General features: G+C 43.1%; 1 protein-coding gene across 3 annotated transcripts in view; it reads right to left on the reverse strand.

Annotated features, from left to right (window-relative positions):
- ENOX1 (ecto-NOX disulfide-thiol exchanger 1) overlaps nucleotides 1-20832 on the reverse strand; it is a 297621-nt gene that overhangs the window by 103169 nt on the left and 173620 nt on the right. For all 3 annotated transcript variants that reach the window (XM_029210363.1, XM_029210361.1, XM_029210362.1), the window contains 2 exons: nucleotides 20132-20238; nucleotides 16113-16230 (listed from right to left, as the gene is read on the reverse strand). In XM_029210363.1, coding sequence (XP_029066196.1) covers nucleotides 16113-16230; nucleotides 20132-20238 — 225 coding nt within the window. The remainder of the gene's footprint in view (nucleotides 1-16112; nucleotides 16231-20131; nucleotides 20239-20832) is intronic.

Here is a 20832-nt window from a genome sequence, read left to right on the forward strand (position 1 = left end):
GGGGTGGGTGAGGCTCCTTTCTGAAGAAGGCGGGGCGGGGCGGGGCGGGGCTGGGCCTTGAAGTCAGGCTTACACTGTCAAAAGCTGCAAGGAGTGGGGTGGGGCCGTCCCACGGTGAGGACCACTTTCCCAAAGGACCCTGCCGACTCCAGAAGGAGCCAGTGCCCAGGAGACAGGGCAAGATGGGTGCAGGGAGGAGGGGAGGCTGGGTTGCTAAGGGCCCGACGACTCGGGTCCCGGCAGTAGACACATCCAGAAGGGCACTTCCCCTCAACTCTCACTTTTTTGTTTTGTTTTGTTTTTGCTTAGCCTTCAGTTTTCTTTTTCACTTGCAATCCCTATTTCGATTTCCAAGACACAGGTACAGTTTTTTCTAACTCTCTGAAAGCTTTAGGGAGTCTTTTTTAGGGCCATCCGACTTAGACCAGGATACATCACAGAATGACACGGGTCTTCAGGAACAGTGCCCCCTCCCTGGCCATGTACCCCCCTCACAGACAGCACACCTCTCCGGGGGACCGTGCTCCACCCTCACTAGTGGTTGGTCTCATCCAAACAGAGTAGCTTTAAACAGCAACCCTTCCCCCAAAGGCATTACTCCTCTATTTCTCCTCTGGCTGCAATGCCAGGGCCGGGCCGACACCTTTCTCTCCTCCCAACTGGCAGATTTCCTTCCCTTTTAACAAATGGTCACTTCCAATTTTCTTCAAGGAAACTTCCCCTCAAGGAGTGATGTTTTTCTACTCCTTCTAAACCCCTACACTCTCTCTCTCTCTCTCTCTCTCTCTCTCTCTCTGTCTCTTTCTCTAACAGCTGGTTTCTACTACATAAAACATATCCCTCTGAAATGTACAGCGGAGGTCAGCCCACACCTGAAGTGTGTTCTCAGTCCTAGGCATCGCCCTTTGCAAGGAAGAGTGACATTTCTCACAAAGCTTTTCTTTTAAGACACCAAATACTTGGGATAACAAAGATGAGTTGAATAGAAAGGCTTTCTCTTCCCTTGGGTTTGGTGCTGCACACAGACTCTATCCAGTCCATGGAGTGGGAACCAAGGCTGGTGGGAAGTGGTGGGCAGTGAATTCCCCTCCCTACCAGCCTCCTTACCAACGCTGAGACTGGTTTATTTAAGCCCACATGTTTGTGCCTGGCATCAGGGAAAAAGATTCCCATCCTCTCTAGATACGTAACCAAGGTAGAATGGCACTGGTATGAAAAAGTAGCTGGTGTCTCCAGGCCAGCTGTCCTCGAAGTTTGTTCCACACACAGCCTCCATCTGTCCCACCACGGTATCTCATATGTGAGAATTCCTAGACCCATCCCAGACCCTCTGAATCTGAGTTTCTGAAATGGGGGCCTGAGGTTGTACATTTCAGCAAGTTTCTGGAGTAACTCTAATGCACACCGAAGTTTTGGAACCTCTTCACTAGCCTTTAGAGACCAGATCCCCACTTCTTCATAACCTTTTTCCAGGCTTGTGTTTCTTTCATTATTTTTTGACGCCTGCTTTCTCTCAGCCTTTTCTAACGGCTTCTCTGTTATTGAAAGGACCTACTCTTCTCCAGCCTTTACCATCCAACACAGCCTTCCAGGGTTCTCTGCCATCTGCCTTGCCTTCTCGCGTTTCATTCATCTATCTCCCTGCTCCTCTCTGAATGCGGGTTACTGCCTTTCCCGTGATGATACTGTGACTGCTTTCACAAATCCTCCAGGCAGTGTCTCCAGAGCACATTTTTCTGACCTACTACACGTGGTTGTGTATTACTTTTCTTTGCAGCCATATTTCTGGGGAAAGCTCGGCTACAGCAAGTTTGTGGCCTGCACCCAGGAGAGGCTGAGCTATACCTCCGTGCTCTGTGGGAACTAATCACCCTTGACCAAGGGCGCTTGGACCAGCCTCTCAGTGGAGGAGGGGAGGCCCTTCCGGCGTGCACACTCTCCCCAGACCAGTCGCTAGGTCCTCTGAGGCTTTTCTCTTTGGCAAATGCCCAGGCACCCCTGCTTCTCTCTCTCACCACTGACGGATGAGAAAACAGTCCTTGGCTATTCTCCTAGCATCAGAGAAAAGCAGGGACTCTGTCTTTCTGCATCCAGGCTACTTTAATTTTTCCTTTCCTCCCAGCTAGTCTTTTTTCCAATTAACCAAAGGATACTTGGATGCATCTCGCACAGATATGATGAGGGGGGCTCTCCATCTGTGTCACGTATGCCGTATTTAAACGACTAAACTACCTCCCTTTCGTTTCTTCTTTCTTTGGTCCTTTAACATTGCCCATGTCAGTCACTTCCTCTCCACTAATCATTTTTATCTTCTACTTCATTTTCATTTTCTTCTTGTTTTCATATTCTGTTACCTTACCTCTATTTGTTTTTTTTTTCTTCTTTCCCACCTATAATTGACAGCCATCAATCTTCATGTCACACGCCAGTGGTTTCCAATCCTTTGTGCATCAGACTCGTCTGAGGAGCATTGTAATAACACAGATGCCTGGGCATTAACCCCCAGGCATTGGCGTTTGTTGTATAAAGCTTCCCAGGTCTTTCCTGTGTGCAGCCAGGGCTGGGAGCTGCTCATTTTACCTTTGTTACTGCTTAGCAGTATCCATTCCCCACGTTGTCACAGTACCATTTGCAAAATGCCATGGAAACCCTTAATCGGTTATTTCTTACAACCTCAAGGAAACCCTCTTAGGATGAGCCTTATGTTACTGCTAAGAAGGCTGAGGCTTAGGGAAGGGACATCATTTGCCAAGCCACGCTGGAAACAAAACGACGATCCCTCAAGGGGCCTCTGACCTCATCTGGTTCAAAGTTATTTCTGCACTCTGTTTGGTGACTCTAAAACCTCTCTTCCAGGGACACCAATTCTCACTCATGCAGGCCACTTTCTCAGAGCTTTTCTAGTGGTCTGACCACCCCTCTTCAAAAGAGCGTCAAGGTGAGCTCGGCGTTCCTCAGTCAGGCCCAGGAAATGGGGAGGAGAGTTGGAAGGAAGTCTCTCAAAAACTTATTTTCGGAACTCTTGATTTCTTCTCCACTTGGATGGCTCCAGCTCACATTTGTCAACTGGACACCTCTTCTCATCACTTCTTCCCATCGCCAGAGCCTGAGTGCGACAAAATCCTGCTTCGACAGACTCAGAGTCCTTGGGCAGGGAAAAGTGCATGCATTTTATAAACTGTCTGGATGGCTAAATTATAGCAAGTTTTCCCTGGGAGAGAGTTGTTCGGATATTAAAAGCCGCTATATATTGAGTACAATCATCTTTCTCACATCCCCATAAAAAAAGCAGTTTTTGCCTTCTTCATTAAAATGATTTGCTTTTGGTTTCTGAAGAGGACACTTTTCCAGGTAGCAATGAATATTCTTACTGGCGACTCCTTAGAATCCCTCTGCAAGTGCTGAAGCCCCAGTTCAGCGCTATTAATCAGGTGTTAAATGCTTTTAAACAGCTCTACCCCTTTTTCTAATTGAGAAATAGTGCTGTCTGGGCAAGTTTAGGAGGTTACCTTGATTGAATTAAAGAGGACCGGGATGAAACAGACTTCAAATTCATAGTCAATGATTTTAAAGAAATGACTTCCCTCCAGTTAAGCAGGAATTAGCATGAAATATCTTGTTGATGAAAGGTGAGAAGAATTCCTCTGAGAAAGCTAGTCTTGAAGGAGCAGATTGGGTAGAAGGTCCTCCATCTCAGCATGTGTTCACCTTTATTTGCTTAAAACAAACAAAGAACCAAACAAAACCTTCTACAGGGTCGGTACGAGTTCAGATGAACAGATTTACACAACTTCTTCTCAGGTACTCTCAGCTCTCACAGCTCTGCATGTTAGAGTTTATCTGCTAGTTCTGGCTCTGACTTCTGAGAGCGAGAGCTTTATGGACCCACGATCCAGTGCTATTCCAGGAAAAGGAGAACTCTGGTGAGCTACAGGGATTTTTCAGAGCAGATAAACACCACTCTCAGATCAAAGACTGAGTCTCAAGTAGTCTTACAAGACTTTGTTTGCCATTTTTCCCCCCTTAATATGGCACTGCAAGACAAATGATATCACGGTCCCATACACGTCATAAGTAAGAATTCACTAAGTATTTGTTTTCATTTTATCATTGCTTTGTATTATGGCGTTGCTTAAGACAATTTCATGGAAGCAAAGAGCTAAGGATAGAGAAATGGATGGCTTTACGACGTTCGGATTATATAAACTATATGAGAAAAGTCTAGTATGGCAGGTGGAGACATTTCTTAATCAACCGACCAGGAAGTCACTAAAAGAAGAATTAAATCTCTTATCCTACTTCCAAGAGATTTGCCAAATGTGTGTTATCACTTAAGTTTTACGTGAAAACTTGTAATTACAAAAAAAAAATATCCCCAATACAAACTTGCAGACATTATTCAGCATTCCAGCTGATTATTGTTTGGGGGTAAAACCCACATTTTTCTCATTAATTTTGAACATGGGGTAAGAAGGGAGAGGACACGTTACTTCTAAGATCTCTTCCCGATCAAAACTTCCCTGAGTCTGTGCATCTCAATAACATTGATATTATTGTAGGTGCTCTCCCTCAAACTTTTATTTTTAAGATTGATGGAGGGGTAGATCTCATAAAGAAAAGCCTCAGGAACAAGGAAGGATGGAGAGCGCTTCAGTAAGTCTTGAAATTAGATGGAGAGTCAATGAATGATTTTCAGGTAGGCTCTCCCAGGCCCTGGGGATGCAGGGGAAACATGGGATGAGATGGGAAATCAAAGAACTAATATTGTAGCTCAGATCATTGCAGATCCATCATCACATCTGTGCTTGTGTTTAGAGAAGTAGTTTTATTTTTCTCTTTACCTTTTTGGAGAGTCAGGGAATGGAAGACTCGGGCTGTGACAGTGTGCCTGGTTTACCAAAGGAATACATGATATGGCATGATTCCTTCCTGATGTACTTTGCCTCTTCAAAGCAGTTCTTCTTCTTGCCCAAAGCCATAGAGCTGGTTGTTTATGAGGAAATAAATATCATTCAGCTAGAAAAGGGACTGTGCCAATTTCCTGAATATTTTTAAAAGCTGGCATTTCTGTTGGAATGGGCTAGAAAACAGTTTGCTGGATGCACTGCCTATGTTGAAGCCAATCTCTTTCTAGTCAGTAGAAAAATCCAGAAAGTAATGGGAAGACTAAGCAAAAGCCCCAGTCAGCCTGGTCTGGATTAACATTTTAAGGTAATAAACATCTCCGGCCTACCTTTGTTCCAGACGGCATATGGTGCCATGCACATAGCAGGCATTCAAAATCCCTGGTTGATTTTACTGACTCTTACGATGCCACTTAACGGCATTTGAGGGATATTCTATTCTGGAGCTTTTTTTCCCACAACATTTAGGAGTGCCATAGAAAGGTCATTAACGTGGAAAGAAGGAAATTAGTACCGAGTTCTAGTGCTAATACCTAGTATTAGTACTAGCTCTAGTTCTAGTACCTTCCACTTACTATCTTGGGCAGATAACATTAACTGCTCAACATGGGACTGCACATTCCTGTTTGTGAAGAAAGGAGAAGGTTATTTAAGGTGCTTTCTAAGGGTCTCTTCATATCTGAAGAGACTCATGGTTGCCAGTCTCCTCATTCAACATGTCTGCCTGGATCAGAACTTGAATTATTTCTTGGATCCTTAATTAAATAGTCACGCAAATATGATCATATTTGGAAGAGGAAACTGCAGGACGATGTGGTCTAGGAAGGTAAAATATTATGGAAAATTAAAGGTGATTATTCCCCAATTTGAAGCAAAAGAGGGCAATTCAATAAACTTCTATCATCTGATACCAGTTATTATTCATGACTACTTTCAACTTTCCTGTGACTGAAAATGGCCAGGTAGTATTCCTCAATCAATACCAATTTCACCACAGATTCTCCTGGGTAATTTTTATATTAATATTTGCTGTAGTCCAATTGTTTAAATCATACATGTATGTGCTGTAGAAATTTTTGAGATGCAAAAGTAAGAAAAAAGATCACTGGTAATCACACAATCTAGAAACAGTCACTCTGAATATTTGACCTATCTCCTTACAGATTCCCCCTAACATATAAATTGTGAATACAACACAAACACACAACTGGAATGATCTGTACATTGATTTGTAATTGCTTTTTTTAAATCACTTAGCAATATACAGAGAACCTTCTCTCATGCCATTATATAGTCTTCTAAAACATGGTTGCTTTCAAGGCTGCTTATGGATATATGATTAACTAACCGATACCCTAGTGTTAGATATTTACATATTCCTAAGGTAATTCTGATAACTGAAAATTTGGGTAACTGCATCAGGCGGCAATGACCCACATGCAGGACGTGGAATGCAGAGGTCTCTGGGACACAGCGGCTCTAGAAGTTATCAGTACAATGGGCTCATTAAAGAACCTGCAACACCCGCCCTGAAGCACTACGATGAATCGACTGCTCCAGAAATCTGTCTCCCTACTTCTCTGCTGGTAATGGGGAGTCTCAAATAAAATGTCCCTTCTCTAGCCCCTTCCCAGAAAGCTTCCCACACTGTGTCCTGGAGCTGGGGAGAAGGTCTGCTGAGCATTCTTTGGGATCAAGGACATGCATGCCAGTAAAAGAGAGGAGTCTCTAAGCCACTTAGACATGGGAGCGCTCGCTATAATAATAATTTTTAAAATTGCTATAAACTTCAATGTCCAGCGCTTCGAAGTATCACAACTGGAAGGTGGAATTTCTAAGAAAGGAGAGAAATAATTACTGCTACTTCTGTCAATTACTTTCTCCATCAGTTATGGGGCATTTAACTGAGTGTGGCTCACTGGAATTCAATTAGATATCTGTCCTCACTTTCTGTATTCCTTCAGTAGATCTTCAGGTCTTGGATTAATGAAGCTTATAGGCAACAGGGTTAGGAGTCAAGGTACAATAACTTTATGTCGCCAACTGTGTCTTGATGAACAATGCGGTATAAAAGCACAGGAGAATTAGGACAATGGTGTTCATAAACAGTACATCAGGGCCAAGACGCTGGTAGCAGCATAGGTTTTAATATAGTCTGGTATCGATTCTTTTGGCCAATGTCCCACTTTAACAGTGTTAAAGTCACACTTTAAGATTTCAGATGGAGAGGTAGAGAAGAAAATCAATAGACACTATCTTTCCACTACTAACCAGCTACGTATCTATAGTTCCCTGCCACACTCACATTTAAGGGACCTAAAAGATGCTTTGGGGAGGGCTGGCCCAATTTTCAGGCTTTAATGACCTCAGGTATCTACTCTGACCACCTCAAAGATTACAGCTTGAAGTCCTAAAGGTTCACGGGAAGGAGCCCGTGATCCAGAAAGGATACACACGCATTTGCTCTATATTTTCTATTTCATTAATATATTAAAAAAGCTTTAAAAAACCCCACTTGTTATACAAAAAGGTCTGACTAAAAACGTAATCATGTATATATTAAAAAATACATACAAAAATGCTCATATAGTTAGGCTGTGAAGAAGAAAACGAATCAGAAACTAAAGAGTCTTTTGTAGTGTTATAACTAACACTTTTATCTTTTATTATTCTTAATCATTAGACTTTCCAAAATGAATAGGTATTTTTTATATAAAAAATAGATTTCATTATCAAAAAGTCACATGCTGCTGGAGGGCAATGAGCTGATCTACTAAAAGTGTTTTCTATAAGCGCCAGCTAGAATCATAGGTGAGCACTTAAAAAATTACGTCAGTGTCGAAAAGGATAATCCTCATTTGGTAATCAGAAATTCCGACTCATTAGTTACCAACTAAGAGAAAAAACTAGGAGTAAATGCCACTAAGGAATTCTTTCGTACATTTAGGAAAGAGAAAGAAGAGTTACAAACTTACCCAGATTCTGTCATCTAAACTCCCTCGAAAATATTCTGCTTTTTTCCAGAAGTTGTGCAAACCCCACTTAAATTCCAACAACACTGTGCTAATTTTGCTCAGATGCAAGCTGAAAACATATTTTAACATCCTGTCAGAATGAGATACTAAGAGTGTCGATAAAATGACACTAAAATAAATGTAAATTTACATTGCTGTTATAAGTGGCTGCCTGGCTCTGCGAAGATGTTAGGTTGCTATAGTATTTTCCATAGCAACTTTGCACCTTATTACATAAATATTCCCTCAGTGTCCTCAGAGCCTGCTAAGAAAACAGGATTAAATCTACTCCCCTACGGAATGATCCTGCATCAAAACTTATCAGAATGAAATGCCCCGAAAACATAATAAACTGCAATCTAGATCATGGTGCTCCTGGCAGTTGAAAGGCATCACAGCGCCGCAGGCTGGGCACGGGCGGCTGTGCCGTGACCTCGTGCGGCCCACTGGCCATTTGTCTCCATTCCTCCTGGGTCAAGGTCTCCGCACTTCTCCCTTTCTGAACACTGGCTGCTAAGTTCCTCACTTTTCTCCCCTGCCTGCCAACTACCCATCAGCTCAGGAGCCCTTCACCACACTCCAGGGGCTCCTGTCACCAGGCCAGAAGCCAGGGCTTGATAGAGCCGGAGTCCTCTCTGCAAGGTGTCTGAGCTGGGAGAATGTGCTGGGCTGGCACACAGAAAACTACTCAGAGAACCCAGCCGGCTCCAAGCTAGTACTGACCAGGTGTGAACTGATGCAGGCCCTCAACCAGGGCTCGCCTGGGTTTTCTGGAGGCGCCGCTCAGCTGAATGGCTGGAGCATTAGGGAAAAATCTGTGGTCTCCGAGACACAACACCATTTCAGCAACCCAAATCGATTTGACACGAAACACACGATGATGGAAAATCTGTTTATATATGAGAGCGATGTTGGGAATAGGGCACTGTGGAGGGCTACAGAAAACTACGATTATAAGGGGGCTCCGCGTAAGGACGGTTTAGCCTCCAAATGTGAATTTACAGAACAGATAAGCACGGTCTGGTTGGACAGGAGTGCTGCCGTGACAGAGGAATCCTGCTGCGTGGGGTCGGTTTAACAGCCTCTGCCTCTTACATTTAAAAGGTAAAGAACTGATTTCTACACTGTTCAGAAACATATCCGTTACGAAATGGGAACTGTAACTGCACATGAAATCAAGGAACCGAATAATCTACCCCAAATAAACAATGGTTTGATTTCCTGTGGCAAGATTAGCAAGATTTAAAGAAATAAATAAATAAAGGGAAGAAACAGAGAAAAAAGCCTTGTCTCCTTGCAAATGAAGCTCTATTTCCAGAGATTAGGAATGAAGCAGGCTGCTCAGCCCGCCTCGGAAGACTGATTTCATCATCTTTAAGCCATATAAGTTTGAATTAATCACACCTCCTTGTTCGGCCCTTGGGTTCCCAGAAGACATTCTGTCACGGTTGGAAATACAACGCTCGTCTTTACCTTGGCGGTGACTGATGGGCACACATCACTGTTCTACTTCTCCTTCAGACGCTCATCACGTGTGAAAACAGAAGGTCTACGAACAGCCTATCCTTCTCACCACTGGTACTCCTGCCTTTGGGAGTCTGCTGGGCAGGGAGCACAGTCCCAGGCATGTGAGACTGAGCCATCTCACTTTGCACGTCTGAAGGCCCTTGTCCCTCTGCCCGGTTCTGAGCGACCCCAGAGTAAGCCTGCTAGGATCACACTCAATGTTTCCTAAAAGGAAGCTTCTACCAGCTGCGAGTGACATGGCTCCCGTCAGGGCCCCATCAGTCGGCTGCAGGACCCCGAACTGGAATCCAGTAGCCCTTCCCTTCTGTGCCCAGGCTGGTGCTGGGGGCTGCAGTGAACCTCTTCTTGGACTCGTGCCTAATTGTAATCTGTCTGTTGGGCATTCTTATGTCTTTCAAAAGCACTCCCATACTGGAAATAAAGTGAATCAGAAAAATGAAGGCAGTCCTGGTGTTCAAAGAGATCAGGGGATAGCCGGAGAGAGCCTTACTATTAACTTTTTTAACCTAAGACTTCCAGCTATATATGAAACTGTTTAGACAGACTGAATACTGCTGATTCCAAGTGAACTTAATTATGAGTCCCTAATTTGACTCCATTGGCTGAAAGAGCTGGAAAATCTTTGACTTCTTACTGGAATCAAAAAAAAAAAACGTCCGTACCTATTTTGTGGTGAGTTTCCATGGAAACTTAACAACCCAGAAAACATTCTTCATAATTAAAGGAGTATTTGCTCCTATAAGGAGCTCAGAGTTTAAATAAGGTGTAATTAAAACCCAAGAGCATTTGTGCATATGGAATGGTCTAAGGGTCATCTATTAAGCAAGGGCCGTTTTAGATTTACTCTCTTCTAAAATCTGTGTTCAATGTGCAATGTATACTCACCAAATATTGGGTTAGGTACATACACTGGAGAGTGATGTTCATTCTGCTTTATCCTGAATTTAAATTAACGGCTTAAAGTATATTTGGCATCAGGCACTGTATTTCTATTAACTTAAAATGCTTATTTATCTCTTTAAAAGTATCTCACACCTCAGAGCGCAGGGTAGGCTGTGTCTAGCTCTCTCCGTGCCCCCTGGGTCCACAGTGTCTTGAACACGAGAAGATGCTCGACAAGTGTTTGTCAATCATTAGAATGATGCCGAGTTTCAATTCTCTGGTCTGTAGTCTCTTCAGCATGTGGCACTGAATTCTGGGTGTGCAAAAGTTCTGAACGTTGTGGAGAAATGAACCATTCTTGTCTGAACACGCTGCTTGATGCCTGCCATTTCAGTTTAGCCAGAGCAAGGGCTACCATCTTCTGATCAACTTACACGACGGAACCATCAAAAACAGGGACCAGAAGAAGGGGATTATGTAACTGAAGTCAACCCCCTTTTATTGAGCAGTTACTTGGTGAAGGGCCCAGGACTAGGTGTTGGGGGATGACTAAGATGAGAAGCACAGTTACAGTCACTGAGTTACCTGTTACATGCTCCACACTAAGTATTGTTGGAAGGGCTTCATACGCAACGACTCACTGAACTCACAATACGGACACTAATCAGGTTCTGCCAGGGAAGCCTTACCTTCTAGGACAGACTTCTCTTCTCCCTTGCTTCCTGTGCAACTCCTGGCCCTCCCCCACTGCCAACCTGGAGGGAGGGAGGAAGGAGAAAGGGTGAGAGGAAGGAGTGAGGGAGAATAGAGGTGAGGGGAGAGAGAGAGGGAGAAGGAGGAATTGATCCGGCTTTTAAAGTTTGGCTTGATTGCAGCAGGAGACAGACTATATGCAAGAATACGTTTGAATTTTTATCAAAAATTATCTTCACAGACTTTGGAACAGGATGCCGATTTTCTTGAATGAATGCTTCGATAAATCTGTCTTGATTTTCAAGTGTATTAGCAAAACTCATTTTCATTTTTATCAGCATCTTAGTTTGGCTCCAGCAAACTCCTTTTTCCCCTTTAAGAGTCACCGGCTGAGCAGCAGTGACTGGCCCGCCGCCCAGAGGGATGTGGAAGTGACAGCCGGTCTGGCGGAACTCTGGCCAAAGACACACTGTAAATTACTATACGTGGTAAACAGCAAAAGTACAAGGAAGTATTCTTCATAATCAGAAAAGCAGAGATGCCCTGAGAAACTTCGATTAAAAAAAAAAAAATTGAACGCAAGGTATCATACAAGTCCTCACATAATAAACCTTGCTTTTTCTGAAAACCAAAGTCAATTCTCTCCACCTCCCCCTCAGAAATGCAATAAAACCTGCGCAGGTTTTTGTTTTAGGAGGAAGATGGAGGGCAGGGCAGGCCCGAGGCTCCCCGGGATTTCCACGAATTCCTGGGTCAGCTGCTGCCGGTGAGGCAAGGTCTCATTGTTTTGGCAGAAAAGGAGGGGGCAGGGATTCCTTAAAGGATGGAGAAGTTTACTTCTATTTCAGGTCTGGCAGTTCCTCTGTCCGTTCAGTAGAGCGCTCTGTTTTCGGAGGCCTGCTTGGAGGTGACTAGATTAACACATGCAAATTTGTACCTAAAACAACGAGTGGCGGGTCACCTAAGGAGATGCCGCTGGAAGGCCTGTTTCCCTCAGGCTGTAGGGCCTCAGTCCCCCCTTTCAGCAGTTCACACGATCTTGTCTGAAGCTTGGTCAAAAGACAAGATGGGATTCTTGCTGTTAGGCTGCCCCCACCCCGAATACGCACGGCTGAAAGAACCACCACCACCTACCTGCCTTTAGGCAGGATCTTGAGGGCCCAGCGGAATAAGGAAGGTCAGTTGCTTTCCCTTCCCTCCAATCAGTCTTGCGCTTTCCTCATAAACCACACACCGCATTCTCCGGGTCCGTCTCATTTCAAAAAGCACAAAAGACTTTGAACCCCTCAGGGCCTGGCATTCGAACCCTGGTTCTTTCATCTCTGCCCTCGGCCTGGTGTGGAACACGCACTGTATTGTGTTCATTAATTCTGCTGACCAAGGAACGAGCCTGGAGAAAGTTCTGCAAGTTCAAGTCCTACTTCAGGCTCTTATCAGACGCCTGGGAGGAAAACCACAGAGGTCTGGGAAGAAGGCTCTTCAGTCGAACTTCCAGGGAGGACCCCTGTGGTCCTCACTGAGAGGAGAGGTCCTTGGTATCCCTGCGGATTCTTCCGGAGCACAGATCAGGGGCCAATCCTGCAGGTATATGCTGGCTGCCATGGTCTGTAAGATCTCCTCTGTGGCTTATGACTATTCTTGAGTCATTATTATTCTTGTCTTATCCCAAGCAGGCTATGGAATTATACATAATTCTTACTTGAGAAATTGACAGGTTGTTTAAAAAGAAATGCCACTCCCCGCAAAGGGAAAAAAAAGCCACAGGTTCAAATCAGAATTCCTGATTGATTCCATTCTTTTCTTCTACACCTACCTTATAAAGATGTTAAGGGTCCAGGTTTTGTGTAAACTTGCCCCTCATCTAGCCAAAGACACACTGTAAATTACTATACGTGGTAAACAGCAGAAGTACAAGGAAGTATTCTTGATAATCAGAAAAGCAGAGATGCCCTGAAAAACTCTGATTAAAAACATGATGAAAGCTTTTTTTGAGGAAAAAAGTTATTTATTTATTTATTGGAAGAGTTCCTTGAATTTAAGAAAAATCACACCCAAAACTCACTTTCTTCTTCTGATATATGAAGGTCTGCAGAATAGAAACGCTGCGTGGAAGGTGGTTTCCTCAAATAAGCAAATCCAAACCCAATAATCGAGCAGTCCTGAGAAATCTGATATCAGTTTAATAAGAGACATACATTGACACATAAATGCTCGGTTCATTTTTCAGACAAAGGATATATGGCTTCAGAAAATAGTGGTGTGGTGCCTGCTTTTATGCTAAGCTTCTAAAAGATTCAAATGAACGGAATTTGAGGATGAAAGGGAAATTTTCTAAGGCAGTGGTTCTCAAACTTTAGCCTGCATCAGGATTCCGCCAGAGGCTTTAAATCACAGATTCTGAATCTCACATCCCCCCCTCCCCCATCCTCTCCAGTCTGATTTAGTAGGTCTCGAGTAGCACCCCCGAGGATTTACATTACGAATAAGTTCCTAGGTGATGCTAACATTGCTGGACTGGGGACCATGCTTTTCAGAACCACTGTTCTAGGGAAATGAAACTCCCCTCTGTATACGTCTGGGTGCAGGAGCTTTTTTTTGTGATCATCTTATGCTTCTAGCATTCTTTTCTTAAGCCCTGGAAAAACAGAGCATTCTGACCGCTATTTATTTATTTATTGAAGTAGAGTTGATTTACAGTGCTGTGCCAATCTCTGCTGTACAGCAAAGTGACTCAGTTACACACATACAGACATTCTTTTATATATATATATCCTTTTCCATTATGGTTTATCCCAAGAGACCGGATATACTTCCCTGTGTTCTACACTAGGACCTTGTTGTTTATCCATTCTAAATGCAATAGTTTGCATCTATAAACCCCAAACTCCCAGTCCATCCCTCCCCCTACTCTCCTCCCTCTTGGCAACCACAGGTCTGATCTCTACATCTGGGAGTCTGTTTCTGTTTTGTAGATAGGTTCAATTGTGCCATATTTTAGATTCCACATATAAGTGATATCATATGGTATTTGTCTTTCTCTTTGTCACTTACTTCACTTAGTATGATAATCTCTAGTTGCATCCATATTGCTGCAAATGGTATTATTTTGTTTTTTTTATGGCTGAGTACTATTCCATTGTATACATGTACCACATCTTCTTTATCCATTCATCTGTCAATGGACATTTAGGTTGTTTCCAGGAGGCATAACTCTCCCAGACTTCAGACAATACTACAAAGCTACAGTAATCAAAACAGAGTGGTATTGGTACAAAAACAAACGTACAGATCAGTGGAACAGTATGGAGAGCCCAGAAACAAACCCACACACCTACAGTCAATTAATCTTCGACAAAGGACGCAAGAATATAAAATGGGAAAAGACAGTCTCTTCAGCAAGTGGTGCTAGGAAGGTTGGACAGCTGCATGTAAATCAATGAAGTTAGAACACACCCTCACACCATACACAAAAATAAACTCAAAATGGCTTAAAGACTTAAATATAAGACATGACACTATAAAACTCCTAGGAGAGAACACAGGCAAAACATTTTCTGACATACATCGTACCAATGTTTTCTTAGCTCAGTCTCCCAAAGCAACAGAAATAAAAACGAAGGTAAACAAGTGGGACCTAATCAAACTTACAAGCTTTTGCACAGCAAAGGAAACCATAAAAAAAAAAAATGAAAAGACAACCTATGGAATGGGAGAAAATATCTGCAAATGATGCGACTGACAAGAGCTTAATCTCCAAAATATACAAATAGCTCATACAACTCAACAACAGTAAAAACAAACAACTCAATTGAAAAATGAGCAGAAGACCTTAATAGATATTTCTCCAAAGAAGTAATAGAGACAGCCAGTAGGCACATGAAAAGATGCTCAACATCACTAATTATTAGAGGATGCAAATCAAAACTATAATGAGGTACCACCCCACACGGGTCAGAATGCCCATCACCAATAAATCTACAAATAACAAATGCTAGAGAGGATATGGAGAAAAGGGAACCCTCCTACACTGTTGGTGGGAACGTACGTCGGTGCAGCCACTATGGAAAACAGTACGGAGGTTCCTCAGAAAACTAAAAATGGAATTACCATATGATCCGGCAATCCCACTCTTGGGCATATATCCGGACAAAGCTATAATTCAAAGAGAAACATGCACCCCTATGTTCATAGCAGCACTATTCACAACAGCCAAGATGTGGAACTGACCGGTCAACCTAACTGACCGCTCTGTAATCTCGATGACTTGACCATTTTGGAATCTTGATTTTGGCTTCTACTAACCAAACCAGCAAAGATCCTCTGTTCCTGGTCACCCGAAAAGGCCTGGGAGAGGTGAGTGTTTTATTCCCTTTCTGCCAAAGGTGGCGACTCTGGTTGTTCCCAGGCCCTTTAGGAAACACCCTTCCCCTCGGACAAGCAGTCTCCCTTGGTGCTTCCTACGTTTGAGTGAGCACTTCTGCTTGCTTTTACAACATCAAGGGAATAACATACAATTTGAGAAGAGAGTTTTAAATCAGCATCTCAAATTAGGCAGAGAATATCAATCAAGGTTCTCTTTAAGCTTCTCTCCTTTTTATAACTCAAGGATTGATGCCCCTTTCTTGGTACCAAACGGGACCATCCCTCTGATTACAGGTTAGGAACTAAAATTGATTGGAAAGCAGTCTAATTCTCCAGCACATTGCTTCAGAGGCTAGAAAGCTTCTTTAGGGATTAAACGTTTCCCATGTAAGAAGTACACTGACTGAAACCAAATTTTATCTGTATTTCAGCATCAGAGGTGGCTGCCACACTGTGGAAAAGGATTTTTATGGGAACAGGCAAATGTCCCTGAAAGTAAGTGTGGCCCCAGACCCACATACAGAGAAACAGCTGGAACAATTTAAATCATTATGTTCCCAAGAAGGAATTTCAAGTTCTATTAATACAAGGCAGGGTCAGTCGAAGATGAAAGTTTAGTTTAACTCAAATAAAAGTGAGTTATGTGGCCATTTCTCAATCTGTATGCCCCATCTAAGATTAGGAAGATCATTAAGGTATCTCACAGGGATGTGGCAGTTACCCACGTTACCTGATTCATCAACTCTCATTTTTTTAGTAGGGCTGTCACAGTTCTCATCATCCGACATTTCCATCTCTTCTTCTCGGCGGATGCCCATAAGCTGCTCACTCTGAGCGTTCCGGAGCTCCTGGAAGCAGAGGACCCACGGGCGTCAGAGTCGGCGACACATGACACACCTTTCCCAATGGTCTCTCCGTGTGTTATGACTGACAAAGGAATGTCTTCACCTCCCAAACACTGCTCCACCTAATCTAGAGTGAAGTTCTGAGGGGTCTGGGGTGTGGACCAATCGAGGGATTCGGTATCAGACTTGGGAGAAATTCCTGATCACCAATGGTGAGTCAAGGGCTCTTCAGCAAGTTATTTAATCTCTGAATTTCCTCATTTGTAAAAAGGGGGACAACAACGTCCAACTGGTAGGGCTGTTGTGAGGCTCCCATAGAAATGCCTATTACCAGAACTGGAACGTAGGGGCGGCTAGGAATGTGAGCAAGAGAATTTTTTTTAAAAGGCCGGTCTACCACTGACCCACTGTGTCACTTCAGGGATGTTTCTTCATCTTTCTTAGTGTCAATTCACTCACTGAGATAGTGCGACAAGGAGAGTTTTGAGGATAAAATAGTTAATGCATGTGAGATACTTAGCATCATGTGAGAGACTTGGTTCATTAAGTTGAAAATGTTGACCACTATTATTATTCATGCAAAATAGTGTCCCTGCATGTGTATGTGCCCATGTGTGATCACACACACACACATACATACACACAGACACACACACACTTCAGATATCCAAATGGTGAAATTCAAATGATGTCGGAGGACAAAATGAAAACAGATGCCTTCTTTGTTGGTGTTTTACATTATCACGTGGGGTTTATTGTTTATGTTGTAATGGTTGTTTTAGCATCCCTTTAAGATCCAAGGGTCACTTCTTTCTCCACTTCCTAGAGAAGTGACTGCAATCAAGGCATTTAATTTCCTGAGCCTTTGTCTACTTACACAAAAATAGGGTAGTAGTAATACAAGACTGTTTGACTGCAAGAGTATATGTGAAAACTCACTGTAAAAAGTAAAGAATTACACAATAAATTGTTTACTACTGTGCTTAAAAATCAGGAACTAATTGCTTACATTAAATAATTATATTATTATTTTGGATCAAGCTGTAAATTATATATTTGCAAATCCTTATCCATTCTGTTCTTTTATATGTTCTGTCCCCAAAACAACAGAAAAAAGCGGGGTGGGGTGGAAAGAGCTGCATTGTTGTTTTTCTCCCCATTTAAATTGGAGTCTAAAAAAAAAGTCAAACAGTTAAAATAATTTCACTTTATAATAAATCTATGAATAAGAATAAAACTAAATTACAACACCTAATGTATTAATGGCATGACTTTAAACACAGTTTAACGTGCTCATTCGATGGATGGATGCGTCTATATTATTGTTATAGGTGCTCTCAACTCTCTTCTCTCCTTAGCACACAGATTTTAACTGTAGCACGATGGGAAGGGAATTCTGTATTGCTGACCACATTTGCATGGTCAGCTCTGAACCCTGGGAACCACAATTGCAGAGACAAAGACAGGGAAGTCACCAAAGACAGGGAAAGGGGGGAGGGCAGAAGGCAAGGTCCCTGGGACAGGGCCACCCATCACAGGGCAGTCCTGAGAGGCACCAGGATGACAGGCAGTGTCCCCCCACTTGACCATGCCACCCTGTAGAAAGAGGTGCCAATTCCGCCTTAAGTAACACCATCGGGTCTTGGAGGCGGATGTCACGTGTGATTAGTGGGGAAGTTTTTAGGTTGTGGACAACTAATCTTTCTACCGACAAAGAGGCCAATTCCCGAGGAGGTGGCCTGAAAATACTTGAAGCAAAGAAACTTCAGGTGGAAAGAGTAAACGAGGCTAAAAGGGCCTGTTTAGTTCCTACAGTTAATGACAAACTGTCATACATTAGCTGTTCTCGTGGGGAAGGGTGGCAGAAAGGAAAAGATTGGAGGAAAAAAAAAAAAGCTGAGGCTGTTTCCACAGCGTGCCTCTGGTTCAGCAGTAAATCACGTGGACATGCTAATAAATCTGTAAAGGTGCTGCAGGTAATTAACAGACGCTGTTCACAGGAACGCGGAAAAATCAAGCCAATTATCAAGCTCATATGCAACTGAGAAATCATCCACAACGTTAAATTGCCAACTGGTATTTAATCAATCGGGCAACACGTAGGAGAGAAAATCAAAGGTAATTTAGAATTCTATTTCCTCCTATATCAGAAGAGGTGGTGGTGGGAGTGGCAGGGAGACACAAAGACCCTTTACAGAAGCACCTTTCTGGGCTGTGTCCCCTTCTACCTCCCAGTAGGGAGCAAAGCAAGCAGGCTTCCTTGGGACAAGGCTGGAAGCCTTCGCGTGTCCCGTTCAGCAAGGGAGGGGATGGCCCTGCAAGGGGGGAGGCAGGGCTGGGGGAACTGGATACGACGTGGCAGGAAGCGTGATTTAGATCAGTAACGGACAGTTGCCGCCACTCCCAGGTTAACGACAGTCTTCTTTATGCCCAGGTTTATTCAGCATCATGCCACCTGCCCTTCTCTTAATGTTTCTTTTAATCATGTCTGGTTTTACGTGAAGCCAAAAGAAAAAATAAATAAACAATTCACAGGCAGATCATTCCCAAATCTGAATCATAGTTTATGGATTCCAATTAGTGTTTCAGAACCCTCAATTCATGTATTTCATCACTGATTTTCGGGACTCTTTCCTCATGAAAATCAACCTTGACATGGGGCTCAAGTCAGTGTCTGGGAGAGCACTGGGTAAGCATCCTTTGGTTTTCTGGCCCCCCGAAGAATAAAAGAGAAATCCCGCCTCGGTATTTGTGAACAAAATAAAAAATGTCCTTCTTAATAATAAACTGCACTAGCCTTTTAAGTGTCCCATTATTGCACAGTCATTCAGTACTCACCATAATAACAGTGATAATAAAGAATTCACTTGGTATGCATATGGATGCTACATCAAGTGCCATTGGTATTCAACTGTAATTTAGCATTAGTTAATGGGCACTTAAAATGCTCCCCAAATGATTGATACTGCAGTACTCTGTGGTTCCTCAAACTCTACATAAAACACTTATTTTACAAGTGTGAGCCGAAATCAATAAATTAATAAACCTTACCTTCTATAAGTTTGGGATTTGGAAAGAGGGGATTATCATTTAGAGAACTTTAATATTAACACGCTAGAGACGGAGAGGCATCCAAATGAAAAACATTCTCTCGTTAAAAAAAAAAAAAAGGAAGAAGCAAACAAAGACAGTATACTTACTTTTAAATTACAGGTTCAAAGCGTACACTACACTGAGGAGTTAAAAATAACAGCTGGACCACCAATGACTAACGACACAATCTGGTCCTTCTAGGTGGCAGCGAAGGTGAAGCTCTGAACTCTTGCCTTGGGGTAGATACTCACACTTCACACATGCATTGATGCAGAAGGGTGGACAGGGCTAGCCTGGACATTCACCTCCCTGAGGAAATCTGCTCTGGGGGGAGGTGTGATAGGACCTGCTGGCTAGCACAGGGGACGAAGACATTGCTTAGGATGAGAAGATGTGGATGAAAGGCATACTCGCCATTTCTAGCCAAAGAGCAAACCGTCACCATCATGCTGTAGAACACTGAAAAGAAGCTCAGTAATTTAAAAACTAGTTTTCTAGTTTACGTTACATTTTTTCTTTTCCTTGTTTTGCACAGTGATTAGGCAAAGTGTCTTAGCTTATTTCTGAGCTCTTTACCACGAATGGGAGAGATGCTTTTCTCCCTTTGCAGGGGAGACAAGCACTCTGTCCTCTAAGCATTAAGTCAGCTGCTTTTCTGGATAAGGAACAAATCTGAGCTGGATCTGGAGCTGACAGTGAGGGGCAGGATGCCCGCCCACTGTAACAAAAACCATCATGGCTGCAGCCACACTATTCCCTGCCAATCCAGCTGTGTGATGGTGGTTAGAAAAGTAATAATAAAATCACCAACCTCAGAATGCTTTCGCCAAATGTCTATGTTCTTGCGCTGAGCTTTCGAGAAATGGTCCCAAGCTTTTTGTCTGGTAGAAGCGTTGAAAACGGCCACAATCTGCTCAACTTTGGTGAACAAGGAAGTCAAACAAGACAAGTAATTTATGTTGTGATCACTATAGGGAAGCAAAGCAAAGACACTAGGAGTCTATGGATGATGTCGCAGCAGAAATAACATCATCAATATCCATCCCATTTGTGCCTTTTTGTACTTACATGGCAGCAAGGTTGGGGAGGTCTCCCTTCATGTCTGTGTCCATAACTTTAGGTTAAAACAAACTCTAAATATGACTGGGAGAAGTTCATGGACATCTGCTTCCAAGCATTTGTTACCTCTTGTCTAAAAAAATGACTTGGTACATCTATACACCTAGATCTATAGATATACAGGCACTGGTGTTGACACACAAATATAGATATACGGATCAAGTAATGCCTGGATTGGAGCCTTAGAAGTGAAGCCCGGGGGGAGTGGCTGAATGAGGAACAACCAAACACATCTCTTTTTAGCTTTTGGTCTCCATCTCAAGGACCCCAGTGCAGCCCACTGAAGACATTACCGTGTCCAAGTTCCAAGTTGGGGCAATGAGTAGTTTGTGTCTTATCTCCCTTCAGTCTCAAGGCCATTTTTACCCCTTGGTCCCCTTTTCTCCCCCTGTT

The sequence above is a fragment of the Monodon monoceros genome, unplaced genomic scaffold (genome assembly GCF_005190385.1).
Source record: "Monodon monoceros isolate NGI ecotype Baffin Bay Population unplaced genomic scaffold, NGI_Narwhal_1 Super_Scaffold_8, whole genome shotgun sequence".
Taxonomy (NCBI): domain Eukaryota; kingdom Metazoa; phylum Chordata; class Mammalia; order Artiodactyla; family Monodontidae; genus Monodon; species Monodon monoceros.